The sequence below is a fragment of the Acinonyx jubatus genome, chromosome C1, assembly GCF_027475565.1.
Source record: "Acinonyx jubatus isolate Ajub_Pintada_27869175 chromosome C1, VMU_Ajub_asm_v1.0, whole genome shotgun sequence".
NCBI lineage: Eukaryota > Metazoa > Chordata > Mammalia > Carnivora > Felidae > Acinonyx > Acinonyx jubatus.
The window spans coordinates 106,690,739-106,710,454 of NC_069381.1; the positions used below are offsets into that span (position 1 = coordinate 106,690,739).

The 19,716-nt window shown below is 41.0% G+C and overlaps 1 protein-coding gene across 7 annotated transcripts in view; it reads left to right on the forward strand.

The window, feature by feature from the left end:
* Positions 1 to 19,716, forward strand: part of ARHGEF4 (Rho guanine nucleotide exchange factor 4) — a 261,691-nt gene that overhangs the window by 224,193 nt on the left and 17,782 nt on the right. For 4 of the 7 annotated variants that reach the window (XM_053214832.1, XM_027056096.2, XM_027056098.2 and 1 more), the window contains one exon: positions 15,140 to 15,312. In XM_053214832.1, coding sequence (XP_053070807.1) covers positions 15,140 to 15,312 — 173 coding nt within the window. The remainder of the gene's footprint in view (positions 1 to 15,139; positions 15,313 to 19,716) is intronic. The other 3 variants (XM_053214833.1, XM_027056097.2, XM_027056099.2) reach the window with 1 other exon arrangement.

The window sequence follows — 19,716 nt, forward strand, 5'->3', positions numbered from 1 at the left end:
GTTTTAATTACTGTAGTATAGTTTTATAATATAATATAGTTTAAAATCAGGAAGTGTGATGTTTCCAGATTTGTTCTTCTTTCTTGGGACTGATTTGTCTGTTTGTGATCTTTTGTGTTTCCATATGAATTATACAATTGTTTTTTTTTTTCTATTTCTAAAGAAATGCCTTTTGGATTTTGATAGAGATTACATTGTGGGTAGTATGAACATTTCAATAATATTAAGTGTTCTGGTCCATGAACACAGGCTGTCTTTCCATTTGTTTTTGTCTCTTTGATTTCTTTATTCAGTGTTTTGTAGTTTTTAGTAGACAAGTCTTTCCTCTCCTTAGGCTCATTTCTAAGTATTTTTTTTTGGTGCTATTTTAAGTGGAATTGTTTTCCTTTTCTTTTCAGATGGTTTTTGATAGTGTATAAAAACACAAGTGATTTTTGTATCTTTATTTTGTATATCCATCCTTCACTGAATTCATTTATTAATTCTAACAGTTTTTCTAATAGAGTCTTTAGGGTTTTCTATATATAAGATAATAAAATGCAAGCAGGAAAAATTGTACTTCCTTTCCAGTTTGGATGCCTTTTTTCCCCCCTAGTTACTCTGGCTAGAACTCCCAGTGCTGTGTTGAATAGAAGTGGTCAGAGTGGGCAATCCTTGTCTCATTCCTGACGTCAGAGGAAAAGCTTTCATGTTTTTACCATTGAGTACCATGCCAGCTGTAGAAATTTATACATGGCCTTTATACATGTGGAGGTACTTCTATCCCTAGTTTGTTGAGATTTTTTTATCATAACAGGGTAGTGAATTTTGTCAAATACTTTTTCTGCAACTCTTGAAATGATCATATGATTCTTATACTTTATTTGGTTAATATGGTGCATCACATTCATTATCATTTGTTGAACCAGTTGTGCATCCCAGGGGTAAATCCTACTTGGTCATTGTGTGTAATTCTTCTAATGTGGTGTATGATTCTCTAATTTGGTTTGCTAGCATTTTGTTGATGACTTTTACATCAATATTCATTAGGGCTATTGGTCTACAGTTTTCTTTTCATATTCTGTCTTTGTCTGTCTTTGGCATCAGGGTAATTACAGACTCATAAAATGAGTTTGGAAGTGTTCCTACCTCTTCAGTTTTTTGGAAGACTTTGAGAAAGAGTGCCATTAAGTCTTCTTTAAATGTTTGTGCACAAACACCTTTTAGACAACATGAGATTGTTCTATTGCATTTAACTTAAGCAGCCTGTACACTAAAAGAAGAAAGTTGTATCATTTTAAAGCCCCAATTTATTTCAGTAACAGGCTCAACTATAACCTACCATAAACAATCATGATATTTTATTTGGTACTTAATTTTTTGCAGTGAAATTTATTATTGCAGTAATGTATGACATGATTCTATTGCATTGCAGGGTATTGAGGTAAAAATGAAAACTTTCAGTAAAGCATGTGACGGTATTTTACTATATTGTAGAGTATAATTACTCTATAGAGTAATAATTAGATTACTCTACAGAGTAATAATTATAGAGTAATAATTATTATTTAGAGTATATATACTCTATATTATATACTATATAATATATACTATATATATATACTATATAGAGTATATATAGAGTATAGAGTATACTCTATAGAGTATATATATATACTATATATATATACTCTATAGAGTATATATAGAGTACTATATAGTATATATACTCTATATTATAGAGTAATAATTACTCTGTAGAGTATAATTGGATTATATTGATTTACTAAAACGTTATCAAAAATTTGGTCAAAGATATTGACATCTTTGGATTTGTACTCCAAAAGTCTATGATCTAGAGTATTATATTGTGGGCTGGTCATATTAAATACAAAATCAAAGTCATTACGTAACTTTTGCAAGTCTGTACTTAGAGGAACAGTTACTGACATCCTTAGCACCTCATCCTTAGCATCCTAATATAAAATTGCCATGTGTCAAAAACCATGCTTCACTTCTTGCTAAAGCATGACATGTCAAATTTTTTTACATTTATTTATTTTTGATAGAGAGAGACAGAGCACAAGTGGGGGAGGGGAAGAGAGAGAGAGGGAGACACAGAATCCAAAGCAGGCTTCAGGCTCTGAGCTGTCAGCACAGAGCCTGACGTGGGGCTAGAACCCACAAACCATGAGATCATGACCCGAGCCGAAGTTGGACGCTTAATGGACTGAGCCACCCAGGTGCCCCTACATGTCACATTTTTTAATGTAATTGCTTTTTGAAGTAATTGTGATCACAAAGCCTCTTTTAGATGTGGAGACCTGCACTTTGACTGATTTCCCAAGTACTTAATTCTTTGAGTAATACGGAACTATAGCACCATTCAGCCAGGTGCAGGAGGGTGATCGCCGGGCACGAAAGCCAGAGGGAAACGAGGGGCTGTGTGCTCATGAGTGCAGGACAGCAAGGAGGCCCTTGAGAGGTTCAGGGAAGAATGTGGGCATTTGGGGAAGTTTTATCCTGCCTTTGCTGCTCGCTATCTGTGAGACCTTCACAAGCATCTTAACCTCTGGGGGCCTCAAGTCTTTATCTATGTGATGTGTCTAATATTACCCATCTCATAGGTAGGCTTGAATCTGATGTGTAAAGCACCCAGCACATTCTAAATGTTCAGAAAAAAGTTATTTTCTCTCTCCATAAAAAGGAGACTAGAAGGAACAAGAGATGTTCAGGTCTTTCCTATGATAAAACCCTGCAAGCAGGCCTTGTGGGACAGAGGGCATTCAAATTTGGTGCTATAGATCCCATAAAGTTTTATTTGCCAGATGAACAAAACTCTCAGAAGCTTAAATAAGTGAGCCTTTGTGCACCTAAATAAAAAATCTTGATCTGTGGAGATCACTAAATGTGATATAGGATCCTGGAACAGAAAAAGGATATTAAGGAATCACTGAGGAAAAGCTGAAGAGAGCAGGGACTTTAGTTAATAATATGTATTAGTATTGGTTCACTTTTGTAACTAATGTAGCTCAAGATCTTAATAATAAAGGAAACTGGGTGTGGGGTATATGGGAACTTTATTATTTGCTTGATTGTTCTGGAAAGCTAAAATTTCTAGCAAATAAAATCTATTAATCGAAAAAAACTGTTTTAACCCTGGAAGTTGGAAAGGATTTGGGGCAGAAGGCAGACTCCAACTCATGAGCAAAGGTACCAGTGCAAACAAGAGCGCATGAAGAGAGATTAATCATGTCAGGACAGCCTGGCATCAGGACCAGTGGGGGCTGGCCTGAGAGGATGCTCCTCGCTCTCCACCCTAATCCACATTCTTGGCCCCCAGACCTGGCCTGGGACACAGTGCAGGCCCCTCCCCACCTAGATCCACACTCCTGACCCCAGACCTGGCCTCAGACACAGTGCAGGAAGTGTCTGCTTCACCTGGTTACTGCTAGACGATGCAGGGCAGGCAGTAGGTTATTAATGAATGCATGGACACTGCCTATGCTATGTGCTCTTTTAACAATCAACACAAACCTTACCATCCCTTGTTTGACTTGCCATCAGCAGGAACCCTTTGTGCAGAAGAAGAGAAATAAATGTAAACAAACTCAATTCAAACAAACTCAGTTCGGTGAAAACAGTCCAGAGATCTGGCTGGTGTCCGAGCTTTGGCTCCTTGCCAGCGGGGTGATTTTTCGAAAGGAACATTACCTCTCTGAGTCCCCACTTCCTCATCTGTAGAACGGGTTACATAATTTAACCTTTTCTGTCCATGTCACTAGGATGTAGTAAAAAGCCTATGTAGTGACAGACCTGAGAATTTACTTCAGTTGCTAAGCAAGGGGCTGCCTAGGACAACGCTGTTTGCACCAGCTGTCCTCCCCAAGAAGTGACCATCAGACCTTGCCTCGTCCTTCCCTTTCCCTTTCTCTATTCCTGGAATTCCACGACTCTTGCATGTCCTTGGACAGCCCCACCCTCTTGCTTCTGGGGCTTGATGCTGCTGCCCCCATTGCCTGGAACACCCTTTGCCCCTGGTCCTGCAACCTCGAGGTGTCCAGCACGTCCCAGGCTTGGCCAATGTCTCCTGGGCTTGCTCTTCCACAGCTCTGCCGCTTGTCAATGGTTCCATTCCTGTTTCCCTTCAGACACTGATCCCCACAAGAGCAAGGAGTGTGTCTGTCTTCTTCACACCACATCCTCAGAACCCAGTGTGTATCTAATGGTACACACACAATGAGCACTGAATACTTCTGAGTGAATTCAGAAAGAAAGAAGCAAATGCATAGTAAGTGGACCCGCTGGCCAGTTGGTGCCCGGGGAACAGCTGAGGCTCCCTTCACCACTCCAGATGCTCCGACATTCTCGAGTTCCTGTTTTTACTCTGCAACTATGTGCCAGTCTCTTTACAGGTTTCTAAAAGTGCCCTGAGGCCACCCCCTAAAGAATGTATTTCCTGATCGATCTGCTGGAGCAGAAATTTCCTGGCAGTTAGTTAAGTCACTTTGTTAAGGACTCTTGACTGAGAGCAGCAATCTCAGACTTTCAGCTCTGCCTGCTGGGTTCCACCCCAGAGGTCCTGGGAACCCCAGAAACCGCATCTGTAACAAGTTCCCAAGTGATGCTAATGTCTGGGGACCACACTTTGAGAACTGTAATTTCCAGAGGTCTAGAGCAGCACCGAAAAGATTCCCCTGGGACTGTCTCCACTTGTTGGCAAAACCGTGTCCTTTCCTTATAAGTGGAGACAAGGAATGGTTTGGGTGCTGTTTATCAGAGGTACAAGGGCCTTGCTGGCCTTTATCTAGAATCCAGATTTCTTGGTTCTTTTGCTGTTTCAGTGTTCTAAATTGTTAGATTCTTAGAGTGGATCAGACAGCTGACTTGTCTTCCTACATACAAATTAAAAATTTAGGTCACGACTGACTCGTGTTGACCAGGCCATGTTGTGGTCGTGTATTTATTTACCCAAAGATGCTTTTGGTACACTTGCTTCCCCCCTTTAGCACTTTCATTTAAGCCAACTACATGTGAATCTTCCACTTGGCCTTGCTTTGTAAGAAAGGGGTTTGGGCTACCTCTCAGAGAGAAGGTGACAACTCTGTCCCTGCCCATTTGTACAGACCAGCCAGGGCCTGGGTTTCCTAACTTAGTCCTGGGGTCATTCTCCCACTATGGCCTCCACTCACTCCCAGAAATTTCCCCCTCTTTCCTTTTAATGCAAACACTACCTCCACCCTAGACCTGGGTGATGGAAGCTGGATATTAGACAATAAATAAAAATATTGGGACACTCATGTTGAAACAGTTTTCTTTTCTCCTGAGCTGCAAGTTTGCTAGGTGAGCAATCCTCCTGTGAGCTGCTGAGACTCCAGCTGGGACTGGCTAAGAAAAAAGGCAAGGAAAGTAGGGACTCTTACAATGAGTTTTATTTCCCTCAAGACCACTGATTTTTAAATTCCCTAGAGAAGAAGGTGTGGCAGAGAGAGACAGAGACAGAGACAGAGAGTCTGTATCTTTTAAGACATATTCTATAGTATTTACAGATTGAATTATACGATGTGTGAGATTTGCTTTAAAATAATGCAGTGTGAAAGAAATCAAAGATCTAAATTATGGAGAGATATTTTATGTTCACAGATTAGAGGACTCAACAGAGTAAAGATGTCAGTTATCTCCAGATTGATCCACAGTTTTAATGCAATTTCTATCAAATCTCAGCAACTATAGTATTTTTTTAACTATAGACAAGATTATTCTAAAATTTATATAAAAGGGAAAGAAATGAGAATAGCTAAAACAATTCTGAAAAAGGGGAATAAAGTAGGAGGAATCACTCTACCAAATTTCAAAAATTATTATACAGCTACAGAATACTGTATGGTACAGGCTGTGTGGTATTGGAGGAATAAACAAATAGATCATTGGAACAGAGCAGAGTATTCAGAAATAGTGCCAAACAAATATAGCCAACCGATGTTTTAATCAGCTTTGTTGAGATATAAGCCACATACCATACAACTCACCCACTTAAAGTATAAAATTTGTGGTATACATAAAATTTGTGGTATACATTAGTAATTTTTTAAATTGTGGTAAATATATATTATAAAATTTGCCACTTTAATTGTATAATTCAGTGGCATTAATTATTTTTATGTGTACAACCGTCACCACTATATATCACCAAGTTTTTCATCACCCCAATTGGAAACTCTTTTAAGTATTACACAGTAATTTATCCCTATAGCCCCTTGTAACCTCTAATCTACTTTCTGTCACTAAGAATTTGCCTATTCTAGGTACCTTATATAAATGGAATCATACAATATGTGTCCTTTTATGTCTGGCTTATTTCACTTAGCATAGTGTTTTCAAGGTTCATCCATGTTGTAGCATGTATCAGAACCCCATTCCTCTTTATGGCTGAATAATATTCTGTTGTATGTATATACTGCATTTTGTTTATCCATTCATCTGTTGATGGACATTTGGGTTGTTTTCCACTTTGGGCTATTGTAAATAATGCTGCTCTGGATATCGGTGCATAAGTATCTGTTTGAGTCTGATTTCAATCCTATTGGGTCTATACCTAGAAGTGGAGTTGCTAAGTCATATGGTAAGTCTATGTTTTGGTTTTTGAGGACCTGCCAAACTGTTTTCCACAGAAGCTGCACTGTTAATTTTCCTGTCAGCAGTGCCTAAGGGTCCTAGTTCATTCAGTCTTCTTCACTGCTGGCTATTTCCATTTTTTGTTTTTTTGTTTTTTTTAATCATAGTTATCCTAAAGGGTGTGAAGTGGTTATCACTGTGGTTTTGATTTGCATTTCCCTAATCATTACTGATGTTGAACATTCTTTTATGTCTTTATTAGCCATTTGTGTATCTTCTTTGAAGAAATATCTACTCAAGACTTTTGCCCATTTTTTATTCAGTTTGTTGTTGTCCTTGTTCTTGAATTATAGGAGTTCTTTATATACTCTGCCTATTAATCTCTAACTAGGTATGTGATTTGCAATTATTTTCTCCCATTCTGTGGGCTTCCTTTTCACTCTCAAGTCTATCCTTTGGTACACAATCCTTTCAAATTTTGATGTAGTCCAGTTTATCTATTTTTTCTTTTGTTACCCATACTTTTAGTCATATGCAAGAAACCATTTTCCCATCCAAGTCTTAAAGACTTTCCTCTGTTTTCTTCTAAGAGTCTTACAGTTTTTGTTCTTATATTTAGGTCTTTGATTCATTTTGAATTAATTTTTGTGTATGGTATAAGGTAAGGATTGAACTTCATTCTTTTGAATGCAGAATTTCAGTTTCCCAACACTATTTGTTGAAAAGACTATCTTTTCCCCTCACTGACTGTCTTGGCATCTTGGTCAAAAATCAAATGACTATATGTACGAATGAGGGTTTATTTCTGGGATCTCTATTTTATTCTTTTGGCCCATATGTCTATCCTTAGGACAGGGCTCACTGTTTGATTACTGTGGCTTTCTAGTAAGTTTTGAAATCAGGAAATGTGAGTCCTCTAACTTAATTTTAAAGGTTTTGTTTTTGGTTTTGTTTTGTTTTGTTTTTTAGATAATTTTGGCTATTCAGGGTCCCTTTAGATTCCATATAAATTTTAGGAGGAGTTTTTCTATTTCCGTAAAAATGCCATTGGGATTTTGATGGAGGTTACATTGAAATCTGTAGATTGCTTTGCATAGTAATGTCATCTTAATAATATTAACTTTACCATTTCATGAATACAGAATGTCTTTCCATTTATTAGATTTTTTGTAATATCTTTCAGCAGTGTTTTGTAATTTTCAGTGTACACATCTTTTGCCTTCTTGGTTAAACTTATTCCTAAGTGTTTTTATTATTTCCTTTTTTAATGTTTATTTATTTTGAGAGAGAGAGAGATAGAGAGACAGAGAGAACATGCACACATGAGCAGAGGAGGGGCAGAGAAAGAGAGAGAATCCTAAGCAGGCTCTAGGCTCTGAGCTATCAGTGCAAAGCCAGATGCAAGGCTCAATCCCACGGTTCATGAGATCATGACCTGAGCTGAAATCGGACGTTTAACCAGCTGAGCCACCCAGCCATCCCTCGTGCTAATTTTTATTCATGTGTTTGGTAGAATTCACAAGTGAAGCCATCTACTCTTAGGCTTCTCTCTTTTGGGTAGCTTTTGATTACTGCTTCAATCTCCCTACTAATTTTAGGTATATTCAGATTTTCTGATTCTTCTTTACTCGGTTTTGGTAAGTGTGTGTTCCTAAGAATTTGTCCATATCATCTAGTTTATGTAGGTATACAACAGTTGAAAAAACAAAACAAAACAAAACAAAACCCAACTCAAAATGGATCATAGATTTACATGTAAAAGGTAAAAGACTTTTAGAAGACAACATAAGTGAAAATATTTTAGAACTAGGGTTTGTGATGAGTTCTTAGGACATGATTCCAAAAGCATGATCCATAAAAGGGAAAATCAATGAATTGAACTTTATCAAAATTTAAAATTTTTCTTCATGAAAACCTTTGTTTTTTTTTTTTTATTTTTTTTAACGTTTATTTATTTTTGAGACAGAGAGAGACAGAACATGAACGGGGGAGGGTCAGAGAGAGGGAGACACAGATTCTGAAACAAGCTCCAGGCTCTGAGCTGTCAGCACAGAGCCCGACGCGGGGCTTGAACTCACGGACCACGAGATTGTGACCTGAGATGAAGTCATTCGCTCAACCGACTGAGCCACCCAGGCACCCCATGAAAACCTTTATTAAGAGGATGAAAAAATAAGCTGCTAAGAGAAAATATTTGCAAATCACATATCTGACAAAGGACTCACATCTAGAAAATATAAAGAGTTTTCAGGGGTTCAGGGTTTCAGCTGGTTCAGTCAGTAGAGCATGAGACTCTTGATCTTAGGGTTGTAAGTTCAAGTCCCATGTTGTGTGTGGAGATTAGTTAAATAAAATCTTTAGGAGTGCCCAGGTGGCTCAGTTGGTTAAGCATCCAACTTTGGCTCAGGTCATGATCTTACAGTTTAAGAGTTTGAGCCCTGCATCAGGCCCCACACTAATAGTGCAGAGCCTCCCCCACTTGCACTCCCTCTCTCTCCCTGTGTCAAAATAAATAAATATGTCACTTCTCATCAGGGAAATACAAATCAAAACCACACTCAGATACCACCTCATGCCAGTCAGAGTGGCTAAAATGAACAAATCGGGAGACTATAGATGCTGGAGAGGTTGTGGAGAAACAGGAACCCTCTTGCACTGTTGGTGGGAATGCAAACTGGTGCAGCCACTCTGGAAAACAGTGTGGAGGTTCCTCAAAAAATTAAAAATAGATCTACCCTATGACCCAGCAAGAGCACTGCTAAGAACTTACCCAAGGGATACCGGTGTGCTAATGCATAGGGGCACTTGTACCCCAATGTTTATAGCAGCACTTTCAACAATAGCCAAATTATGGAAAGAGCCTAAAAGTCCATCAACTGATGAGTGGATGAAGAAATTGTGGTTTATATACACAATGGAATACTACGTGGCAATGAGAAAGAATGAAATATGGCCCTTTGTAGCAACGTGGATGGAACTGGAGAGTGTTATGCTAAGTGAAATAAGTCATACAGAGAAAGACAGATACTATATGTTTTCACTCTTATGTGGATCCTGAGAAACTTAACAGAAGACCATGGGGGAGGGGAAGGATAGGAAAAAAAAAAGTTAGAGACAGAGGGAGCCAAACCATAAGAGACTCTTAAAAACTGAGAACAAACTGAGGGTTGATGGGGGGTGGGAGGGAGGGAGGGAGGGAGGAGTGATGGGTATTGAAGAGGGCACCTTTTGGGATGAGCACTGGGTGTTGTATGGAAAAAAGTTAGAGAGGGAGGGAGCCAAACCTTAAGAGACTCTTAAAAACTGAGAACAAACTGAGGGTTGATGGGGGGTGGGAGGGAGGGAGGGAGGAGTGATGGGTATTGAGGAGGGCACCTTTTGGGATGAGCACTGGGTGTTGTATGGAAACCAACTTGACAATAAATTTCATATTATAAATAAATAAATAACTTTCTCACAGATCAATAAATAAATAAATAAACTTTAAAAATAAAATACTTAAAAAATATATAATTTAATATTTTAAATTAAAAAAAAGAAAAAAGAATTTTCAGGGGTACCTGACTGGTTCAGTTGGGAGAGCACATGACTCTTGATTTTGGGATCATGATTTGAAGCCCCATGGTGAGGGCAGAGTTTACTTGATAAAAAAAGTGTTTTTTAAGAATTTACAAATCTCCACATTAAAGCAATAAACAATCTAATTAGGAAAGAGGCAAAAAAAAAAAAAAAGACCTGAAGGAATACTGCACCATTAAAAATATATGGATGACAAATAATCACATCAAAAAATGTTCAACAGCACCTGCCCTTTGGGAAATGCAAAATAAGACCATGATGCAATATCACTGTACACCTATCAGAATGTCTAAAATATAAAATTGTGACAATACGAGATTCAGGTAAGGATTCTTGAGAAACATACATTACTGGTGAGTATGTAAAATGGTACCACTACTCTGGAAAACTGTTCTGCAGTTTCTTAAAAAAACTAAACACTTGGGGCACCTGGGTGGCTCAGTCGGATGAATGTCCGACTCTGGATTTCAGCTCAGGTCATGATCTCACAGTTCGTGAGGTCAGGCCCTTCCTTGAGCTCTGCCATATGACCTGGCAATTACACTCCTGAGCAATTACATTCATCCCAGAGAAATGAAAACTTGTTCTTAGTACCTTTATTTGTAACAGTGTAAAATTGGAAATCACTTGGATGTCTGTCAGTGGGCTGAATGATTAAACAAACCTGTAAACCCATTGCATGGAATACTAGTAAGCGATAAAAAGGAATGAGGTTTAAATACAAACAACTCGGATCTCAAGGGCCTTTGGCTGAGTGAAAAAAGTGAACCTCTAAAGCTTACATACTGGTTGCTGTGGTGGTTACACAAATCTACACAGGTGATAAAATGACTTAGAACCATATACACACATTGTACCAAGGTAATTTTCCTGGCTGTGATATTATATTAGAATTCCATAAGCTGTAATCACTGTGTGAAGGGTACACAAGACCTCTTCACTACTGTTAACAAATTCCCTACACTCTATGGTTATTTCAAAATAAAAAGTTTTTTTAATGCTCTAGAGGAGAAGGGATGCCACTCAGAGAACCTTTGATAGATTATAGTTTGTTTTAGATGTGTATTGCAGCTACATTTTTTATAAAGACAGAGTCCTCATCTCTTATAAATATATACTACAGTATTTACAGATGGAATTATGTCATATCCTGGATCTGTGGAGAGGGGATAAAGATGAAGCAAGATTGCCCTCATGTTGAGAATTGTTGAAGCTGGATGATGGGTGTACAAGATTCATTTACACTGTCATCTCTTCATTTGTACATATTTCAAACTTTCCATTATAAAACAATTTAAAAACATAAATGAAATAAAAATGATGAGGGTTCCTTGGGACTCTTGAGTGCGTGGGTCAGTGGCAGAACTATTAGCTCCTGCCCCCAGGCTGGGCTCAGACCATTGCTGCCAGGCTAGAGCAGAGGGCTTTCTCGGGTCAGTTCCAAGGACAGGATGCTGCTCTCAAGTCACATGCTTCTGTTTCCATATTCAGCCACATGCATGCAACTTTAACTGTATTCCTGGTATTGGCTCTGCCAGGCCTCATAGGCTCTGCCTTCAACTATTTCTCTTCTAGGCGTCTCTGAGTTCATTTATTCATCTCTCCACTTTTTTATTCATCTGTTCTATCATTCCTCTGTACACCATTCTTCCACCCATCTGTGTACTCATTCATTTCTTTAACACTTACAGAAGTCTACATCAATGAATAAGGCATGGTTACTGCCTTTGGGAGAGACAGTCAGACAATGCAATATATAGGGGACGTATGATAAATGCCATAACCATTGTCTGTACAAAGCACCTCGGGAGTGAAATAGAAGCTGATGTCAGTCCTTGGAGTGATGATGTCTAATAAGACTTGCACAGAGGAGGTAATGCTTGAGGTGAGTCTTGAAAGTTAATATTTTCACCTATGTTTGGCTCACCCGGGTAATCCGGGATAATCTCCCTATTTTGAGGTCAGCTGGTTTGTAGACTTAATTCCATCTGCAACCTTAATTCCTCTTTGTCATGTAAAATAACATATTCATGGACTCCAGGGATTAGGATTTTGACATTTTTGGGGGTCCATTACTCTGCCTCCCACAAGAATAGAGTCAACAACTTGATTTAAGGACAGAGCAAACATTATGGATCCATAGGAAAGGACCATCTATTCCACAAATAGTGCTAAGACAATCGCTTATCTTTACAGAAAAAATGAAATTGGATTCTAAAGGTTCTGGACCCCATTATCATGTGTGCTCCCACCACCAAGCAATTCTCAGACACCAGCGAGGTGTCCTACGATTCAACTCAATTCTCACACTCTCTACCTGGAGATAGCATCAGATCCCACAGATTAACAGGGCTCAGTCCTGTACAACTACCCTTCTCTCCCACTTTGGACACTAGTCACAAACTCCAGGTGCTTCTGACCAACAGGCTGTCGATTGGAGGTTCCAGCTGACTCCCACCTTGTGTTCAAGTAATGTGCTAGAGCAGCTCACAGTACTCAGACAAACATTTTACTGACTGATTACTGATTTATTATAAAAGGATATAACTCAGGAACAATGAGATGGAAGACATGTACAGGCAAGTAACGCGGGAAGGGTCACAGAGCTGCCATGCCCTCTCCAGGTATGCCACTCTCCCAGTCTCCGTGTGTTCACCAACCAGAAAGCTCTCCAAACACTGTCCTTTGGGTTTTTATAGAGGCTTCATTATGTAGGCATGATTGACTAAATCATTGGCCATTGGCTATTACCTCAACCTCCAACCCCTCTCCGTGCCCCAGAAGTAGGTTGGGGGATGGGACTAAAAGTTCTAAACCTCTAATCTCAGGGTTGTTTCCCCTGGCAACCATCCCCATCCCTAGGTTACCTAGGGGCTTTCTGGAAGTCAGATTAATGTAACAAAAAACCTTTATCTCTCTTATCACTGGATATTCCCAAGGGTTTTAGGAAGTCTTTGCCTGGACCGGGTGGAAGACCAAATATATATTTCTTATTATAAATCACAGTACCACAGATTCCAACCCACACAATACACGATATACAATACACAAATATATTCCCAGTTGCATAAAAACTTGATGTCAAAAGAAAAACTATAGGGGGTACCTGGGGGGCCCAGTCAGTTAAGTGTCTGACTCTTGATCTCAACTCAGGTTTTGATCTCAGGACCATGAGTTCAAGCCCCATGTTGGGCTCCATGCTGGGCATGAGCCCTACTTAAAACAAAACAAAACAAAAACACTATAAACATTGAAGAATAACATAGGAAAATATTGTAACTTTGAGGTAGGGAAGAGTTTCTTAAACACAAAACCATATAGGACAAGATTGATAAATTTGTCTATATGAAAATTAAGAACTTCTGTTCATCAAAAGCAATTTAAGGAGACAGGACAAGCCACAAAGTGGGAGACCATATTTTTGATACATGTGGGTGACAAAGATTTAGTATGGAGAATGAGAGCAGTGTATGTACATATATATATACATAGAAATAAATTTTTTTTACATTAATGATGACATTAAAGACCAACAAGCTCAGTTGACATAGATATTTCATATGAAAGGAGATACTAGTGACTCATAAGTATAGATAAGGTGTGTTCATCTCATTAGTGATCAGAGACGGGTGAATTCAAACCACAGTAAGATATGGTTCCATACCCATCAGCCTGTCAACAATGTCTGACAATGCCAGTCCTCAGAGTGGTGGGAACATTCATACACACTGTTGGAGGTCTTAAGTGGTGGAATAGCTTTGGGAAACAGTTTGGCATACCTACAACCCAGGAATGCCAAACCTGGGCACATGCCCCCTAGAGCATGAATTCACACCAGGGGTAATAATTTTGCCAAAGGGGGCAAAAACCTTAGGTATTATGATAGTTTGTGGCTTTCCAAAGAGCCACAGAACATAAAACAAACATATGGTATATTTGTAGTAAATTTTCATTGAGATGATTAGGAAAACCATGTATAAAAGGCTGTTTAGGGGTTAATAATGAGAAAGAGTTGAGAAACACCGTCCAAGGTGAAACTCTGAGACATGTGCCCAGGAGGTTTGTAGGTATGTTTGCAATGCCATCGTTCACACTGGCAACAACACAGAAAAGCACCCAATGTCTCCAGCAGTGCAATGGGTATGTAAAATGTGACGTATTCATAAAATGCAAGATTGTGCAGCAGTGAGACTGAATCAGTCACAGCTGCATAACCCAAAAAAAAGCTGTTGAGTTAAAAAAAAAAAGTTGAATTAAAGAAAGAAAGGAAAGAAAGAAAGAAAGAAAGAAAGAAAGAAAGAAAGAAAGAAAGAAGAAAGAAAGGTCAGTCAGTCAAAGAGAAGCTACTGGATGGTCCCATTTATGTAAGGTCAAACCATGCAAAACTTGACAGAAATAAATGCTAAATACAGCATGGGTATGATTTATAGAACTTTGAAATATTGGATAGCCCTAAAGGAAAGAGAGAAGAGAGGGGAATGCAATTGGAGTAGGGCATACAGGCGGTTGAATTCTAAGACTCTGGTGTTTTTCTTAAACAGAGTAAGTACTATGGGAGTTCATTTTATTAATTTTCTACCTATATTTAAATGTATATACTATATATTTCTTTGGAGATATATATATATCCAAATACATATATTCATATATATATATATTTCATAATAAATTGTTAGCATTATTCTTAAGGGCCTTCTATCAGACTTGGCATGTTGGTTCAGATGGAGGGGCTCTTGAGTGCCATGCTCTGGCAGACATATGAGTTTCCTTGTTTATGGAGTTGGTAGGAATTGAATGGTGATTAACAATGATGGGGTGAAAGTCAACCAGTGCCCTCTTTCAACTAGACAACGATTTTGCAGCAAAAATGGTTTGAGAAACTAGTTCCCAGGTCTTCTCCCTCCTCTCGAAGGAGCATTTATCCTGAAAAAGGTCATCTCCTTCTCTGCCTGTCCCTCTTCCTCAGCTCCTCTTTGCCAGCTGGTGTCTCTCCTTCCAGCTATCCCTGATGGAGTTCTGGACCCGGCCATCCGTGCTGACGAGGCAGGGAGTGAGGAGGACCTGTATGAGGACCTGCACAGCTCCAGCCACCACTACAGCCACCCTGGAGGGGGTGGTGAGCAGCTGGCCATCAATGAGGTAGGGCCAGGGCTGCATGGGTGAAGGGAAGGGACTGGGACAGATGGCTTGGCTGTCAGGATGAGTCCAGCATGCTCACACAGACCTAGATGTCCACAGACTCTGTGTTCCAAGCAGATGGCAGTGGCACCAGCATGCACACAACACCATTTGAGCCTGTGGTTCTCTCTTTAGGATGTGGTATCTGCTAGCAGAGCTAACCCAAATACAGGGCCCACCCCTCTGCCCTTATGGACCTACAGGGAACCCAGAATGGCAGGCATGACTCAGGACCTACAATCAAAGTGTACTGGTCTATCCTACCCAATTCCTGGATGCAGGAACTCTGCTTGGTGGGAGGAAGGCCAGGGCTTAGCCCCCTCCCTCCAAGAAGTTTTCAGGACAGGATTGGGGGGAGTGAGGCAAGTGAAAATTGATTTCTTTCCTGTTGACTCCTAGAGCTCAAAACTTATTATGGTTGCTATGACAACTGTGTGCAAGTTACTCTTTTTTTTTTTCTCTTTCTGTTCCTACCTACGCAGAAGAAATTAGTGACAAACTTCCTCTAGGCAAAACTGGTTCCCATACCGAGGACTCCTTCTGCATTGTCCAAGGACAGAGAAATTTTGAGACCTTGACTCCTGTCTTTTTATCACTTATACTCCTATTTTCTCCCCTTCTTCGCTTTTAATTCGGGGCTGGGGGGCATTAAACATAATGTGGTCCATAACCCACATCCATAACAACACCATGTTCTCTTCCTAGTCATGAGCTACTATCTATTAATGCTTCATCAAAACCAGAATCTGACCACCCAGGATCTTACACCTCGGAAGGGATCAATTTACAGTTTGAGTGAATGAGTGGGCTGGTGGGCTTCTCAGAAACCCTCAAGGAGTGCCCTGTCCTTATTACCTACTTACTGGACAGATGGTTACAAACTGTTGATGGTGGATGAACTCTTTCCCCAGGCCCAGCTCTGAATAAATGATTTAAAACAGTCATTGAATAATGCTTTATTCAAGATCCATTTGTTAAAGAATACATATTCAAATAAGTTAAATAAGTTGATTTTTCCAATACATAAAGCCTTTCTTTAAGTGCTTCTCATAGGTTATTTTGAATGGAAGATGTCCTAAAATATGACTTAAGCAGAATTCACAGATAATGGTTTTTCTTGAAGTCTCAGGCTGCCCTCCTCAGTCTTGGGCCCCAGCCCTGGTGGAGAGCAGCATGGTGTAAGAGTGGAGAATCCGGACTTTGGGGCCTCCCACTCCTGGATGGGAGTTCCTCCCTGCCCAGTACCCTGCCTGGAGTAAAGCTCTGAGCAGCTAACCCTCTGAATTCTGGTTTACTTAACTGTAAACAAGGATAGCCATGAGCTTACATAAGGACTAACTGAAATAACATAGATAACCTGGCATATGGTGGGTTGTCCAGCAATGAGGATGATAGTGAGGAAGGAATGCTAACATAAAGCTTTTAGAGACTCTGAACAGTTGTGGGGATATTTGATTAGCCATCAGTGCTGCATTGTTAGAGGTCTTGTGTCTGCTTTTCATAGTTGTGTATCTCCTACTTGAGGGTGAAATTTTGGTCTGTCATATCTTGCTGCTGGTAAGGAAGTGCCTTCTGGGGCCCTTGACAAGTTATTCATTCTAAAAGGTTTTGGATAAGGAAAGCCAAGAGCCAGGAGTGCTCTAAGAACCAATAGCTGCTGGCAGAGGGCACCTCTATGAAGGAAATAAAGGTAATTTAGATCATGAATTGGATAGCACCTATTTTAGCTGCTTAGAGACTTTGTTTCTTGTTTGGTTCAAAGGTCTTTCTTGGTATTTGAGGTTCCTGAGTAGACGGGGGGTGATGTTGTATCTTATGTTTAAAGTGCTTGGTGCTTCAGGGTACTTGTCTTTCCTGGACATGCCCCTGTGGGGAAGGACATGTCACATCATGCAGGAGGGTAGCCAGTCAGACTGGGGAGCCCCTCTCCAGTGATGCAGCAGCGAATGCAGGTGTCAGTGTCCACCAGGCTGCTCTCCTTCATGAGACCCACCAGCACTTCTAGATCCCTTTTCAGGGCAACATAGCATGAAGGGCAGGGCCTGGGTTTGGAGGCTGGCAGCACTGCATCTGCCCCCCAACCCTGCCACTGGACAGTGGAGGACATGTGGCCAGTCATCCAATCCTCAGGGCCTCAGTTTCCTCTGGTGGGATGGGTGTGTCACTTGAGCTGCACTGGCAGCTACAGGAGGGTCACTGTACCCAGGTGTATAATGGACTTAGGAAAGGCAGCACCCATTTGTCAGCAGCATTGAATAGACCCACTTTATCAGAAACTGAAGAGATATAAAAGGTGATTCTGCAATAAGGCTACTTCACTTGGCCTTCCAAGAGCAGTGAAGCCCCACCATGAATGCCCTGAACACACCAGCACTCACTGCTGGTTCACATGTGTGGCAAGCTGATTTGCTAGGGTCAACATGAGTTTCATACTTAGAGATTATAGCAGCAACAGATGTCAGAGAAAAGTCCATACTAAAGAATATTTATCTTGCTCTAAAATCACATATTCACTTATATTTTTTAGACACACTTATCATGTTCTAAATTGTGACACTTTCTCGTTTGTATTGACCTCAGAAGAAGACACCACATCTCAGTTTCCTAAACAGAAGGGAGTTCAAACCATCCAGTCCAAAGCGCAGTAGACATAGGGGAGAATAGTGAAGCATTTTTGTATTCTGGGTACAGAAGAAATGAGTGCATGTGCTCACAAACACATGCACATGCAGGTTTATGAATGTGATGTGTATATGTGTGTGTTGAATGCATGTGACATATTTACTGAGCATGTAATTACTGTCAAGTAATGTCCCAGGCCCTGGGATACAGAATATATAGGAATGTTGAGGGTGGGGATAGGCAGTGCATGTCTGTGCGCTGACAAAAGTGAAAAGGGACACAATATCATATTCATTCTGTATTCTCTGCATCTCACTTGTGCCTTGCACCTCGTGATAGTCCAGACCCTGCAACATGAGTTAACTGCAGTGCCTAGAAGTGTTCCTTTTTTTTTTTTTTGAGCATCATGCGGTCTGGTACCTTGTCCAGATGCCCATGACTGAGGCCTATGTCTGTTTGGCCAATTCCTCACCCTCTTCCCGGCCTTTCCCAGCCTTTCCCTGCCTCACGAGGCTCTGAGCATACTTTGCTGGGCTGGAGTCAGGCCTGAGGGTATCATTAGCCCAAGGATTTTTTTCTGGGGTTGAGGGCTGAAAGGAAGAGGTGTCTTCTTTTCATTTCCACCAGTCCTACACCGCCCCCACCCCCCGCCCAGTTGTGAGATGGGACCAGAGGAGGGGAGGGCATGGCTCCTGGCCTGGGGTCTTCTGATGCCCCCTCCGTTGTGCTGTGGGTGGCAGCATCTCCCCTGGGGGGCAGGTCATGGCTGCATTAACAAAGGGCGCATGTGTGGAGCCAGTCTTCCCTAGTTCTGCCCACTACCTGACTCTGGCTCTAAGGGTCTTATTGTATCCAGGTCTGCTCCAAGCACCTGATGTCCCTGCTCTAGGAGGGCATGGAGGGGGCGTGCCAAGGATAGTTCCTGGATCCTCCTGCTGAGAAGAGATAAGTGTGAACAGAGGGCAGTCAGACATAAATCTTGTCCTCTAACCTGGGGCTTAGAGCATAATAGGAGCCCTACCAATAATTAGGCCAGCACAGCGGGTGGGAAGCAGGACTGTCCTGGCCCACAGGCCATAGGGTAACCTGAGGATAGAAGACAGTCTTGCCATCCTCAAGCTCCCAGAAACTCTTTGTGGAACACTAAGAGGACACTCAGGACACCAGGCCAGCTTATGACCTCCCCCTCCATGGAGATAGTCTGACCTTCTCTCCAGGTGTTTCTGTCTTCCCCAGTGTCTGTGAGCCTGGAGATCCATCCCAAGGCCTACCTGGCTCTGGTACCCCTTGCGGCACCAGCCCAAAGGAAGAGCCTGATACTGGTCAGTGCCCCAGATACCTTTTCATGCCCTGTTGTTGGACAACAACCTCACTTAACTCTCCATGAGATGGGGTAGCAGGAGACCCTGGGCCAGGACTGTAAGTTGTCTGGTGGCCAGCACACCCAGAGCAGTTTTCCTCATCCATCCCCAAGCCACAGTGCTGGGGGCTTATCCTTCATCTGTCCAAACACCTATGTCACCTGTCCATCTCCCTGCCAGTCCTGCCACTGGCACTGCCTCCCTGCAACTCCCTGCTACCTCCTCCACTTACCCTCCCCTCCCTGGCTTGGAACCATCCAGTTTGAACCCCTCAAGGGCCAAGGCCTTTGCTTTCAAGCTTTTCTGGCTTTGCTTTTTTGGTCATGAAACATACACAAAAAGGACGTTGTCATTGTGTTCCCTGCTATCACCCCAGTTCACC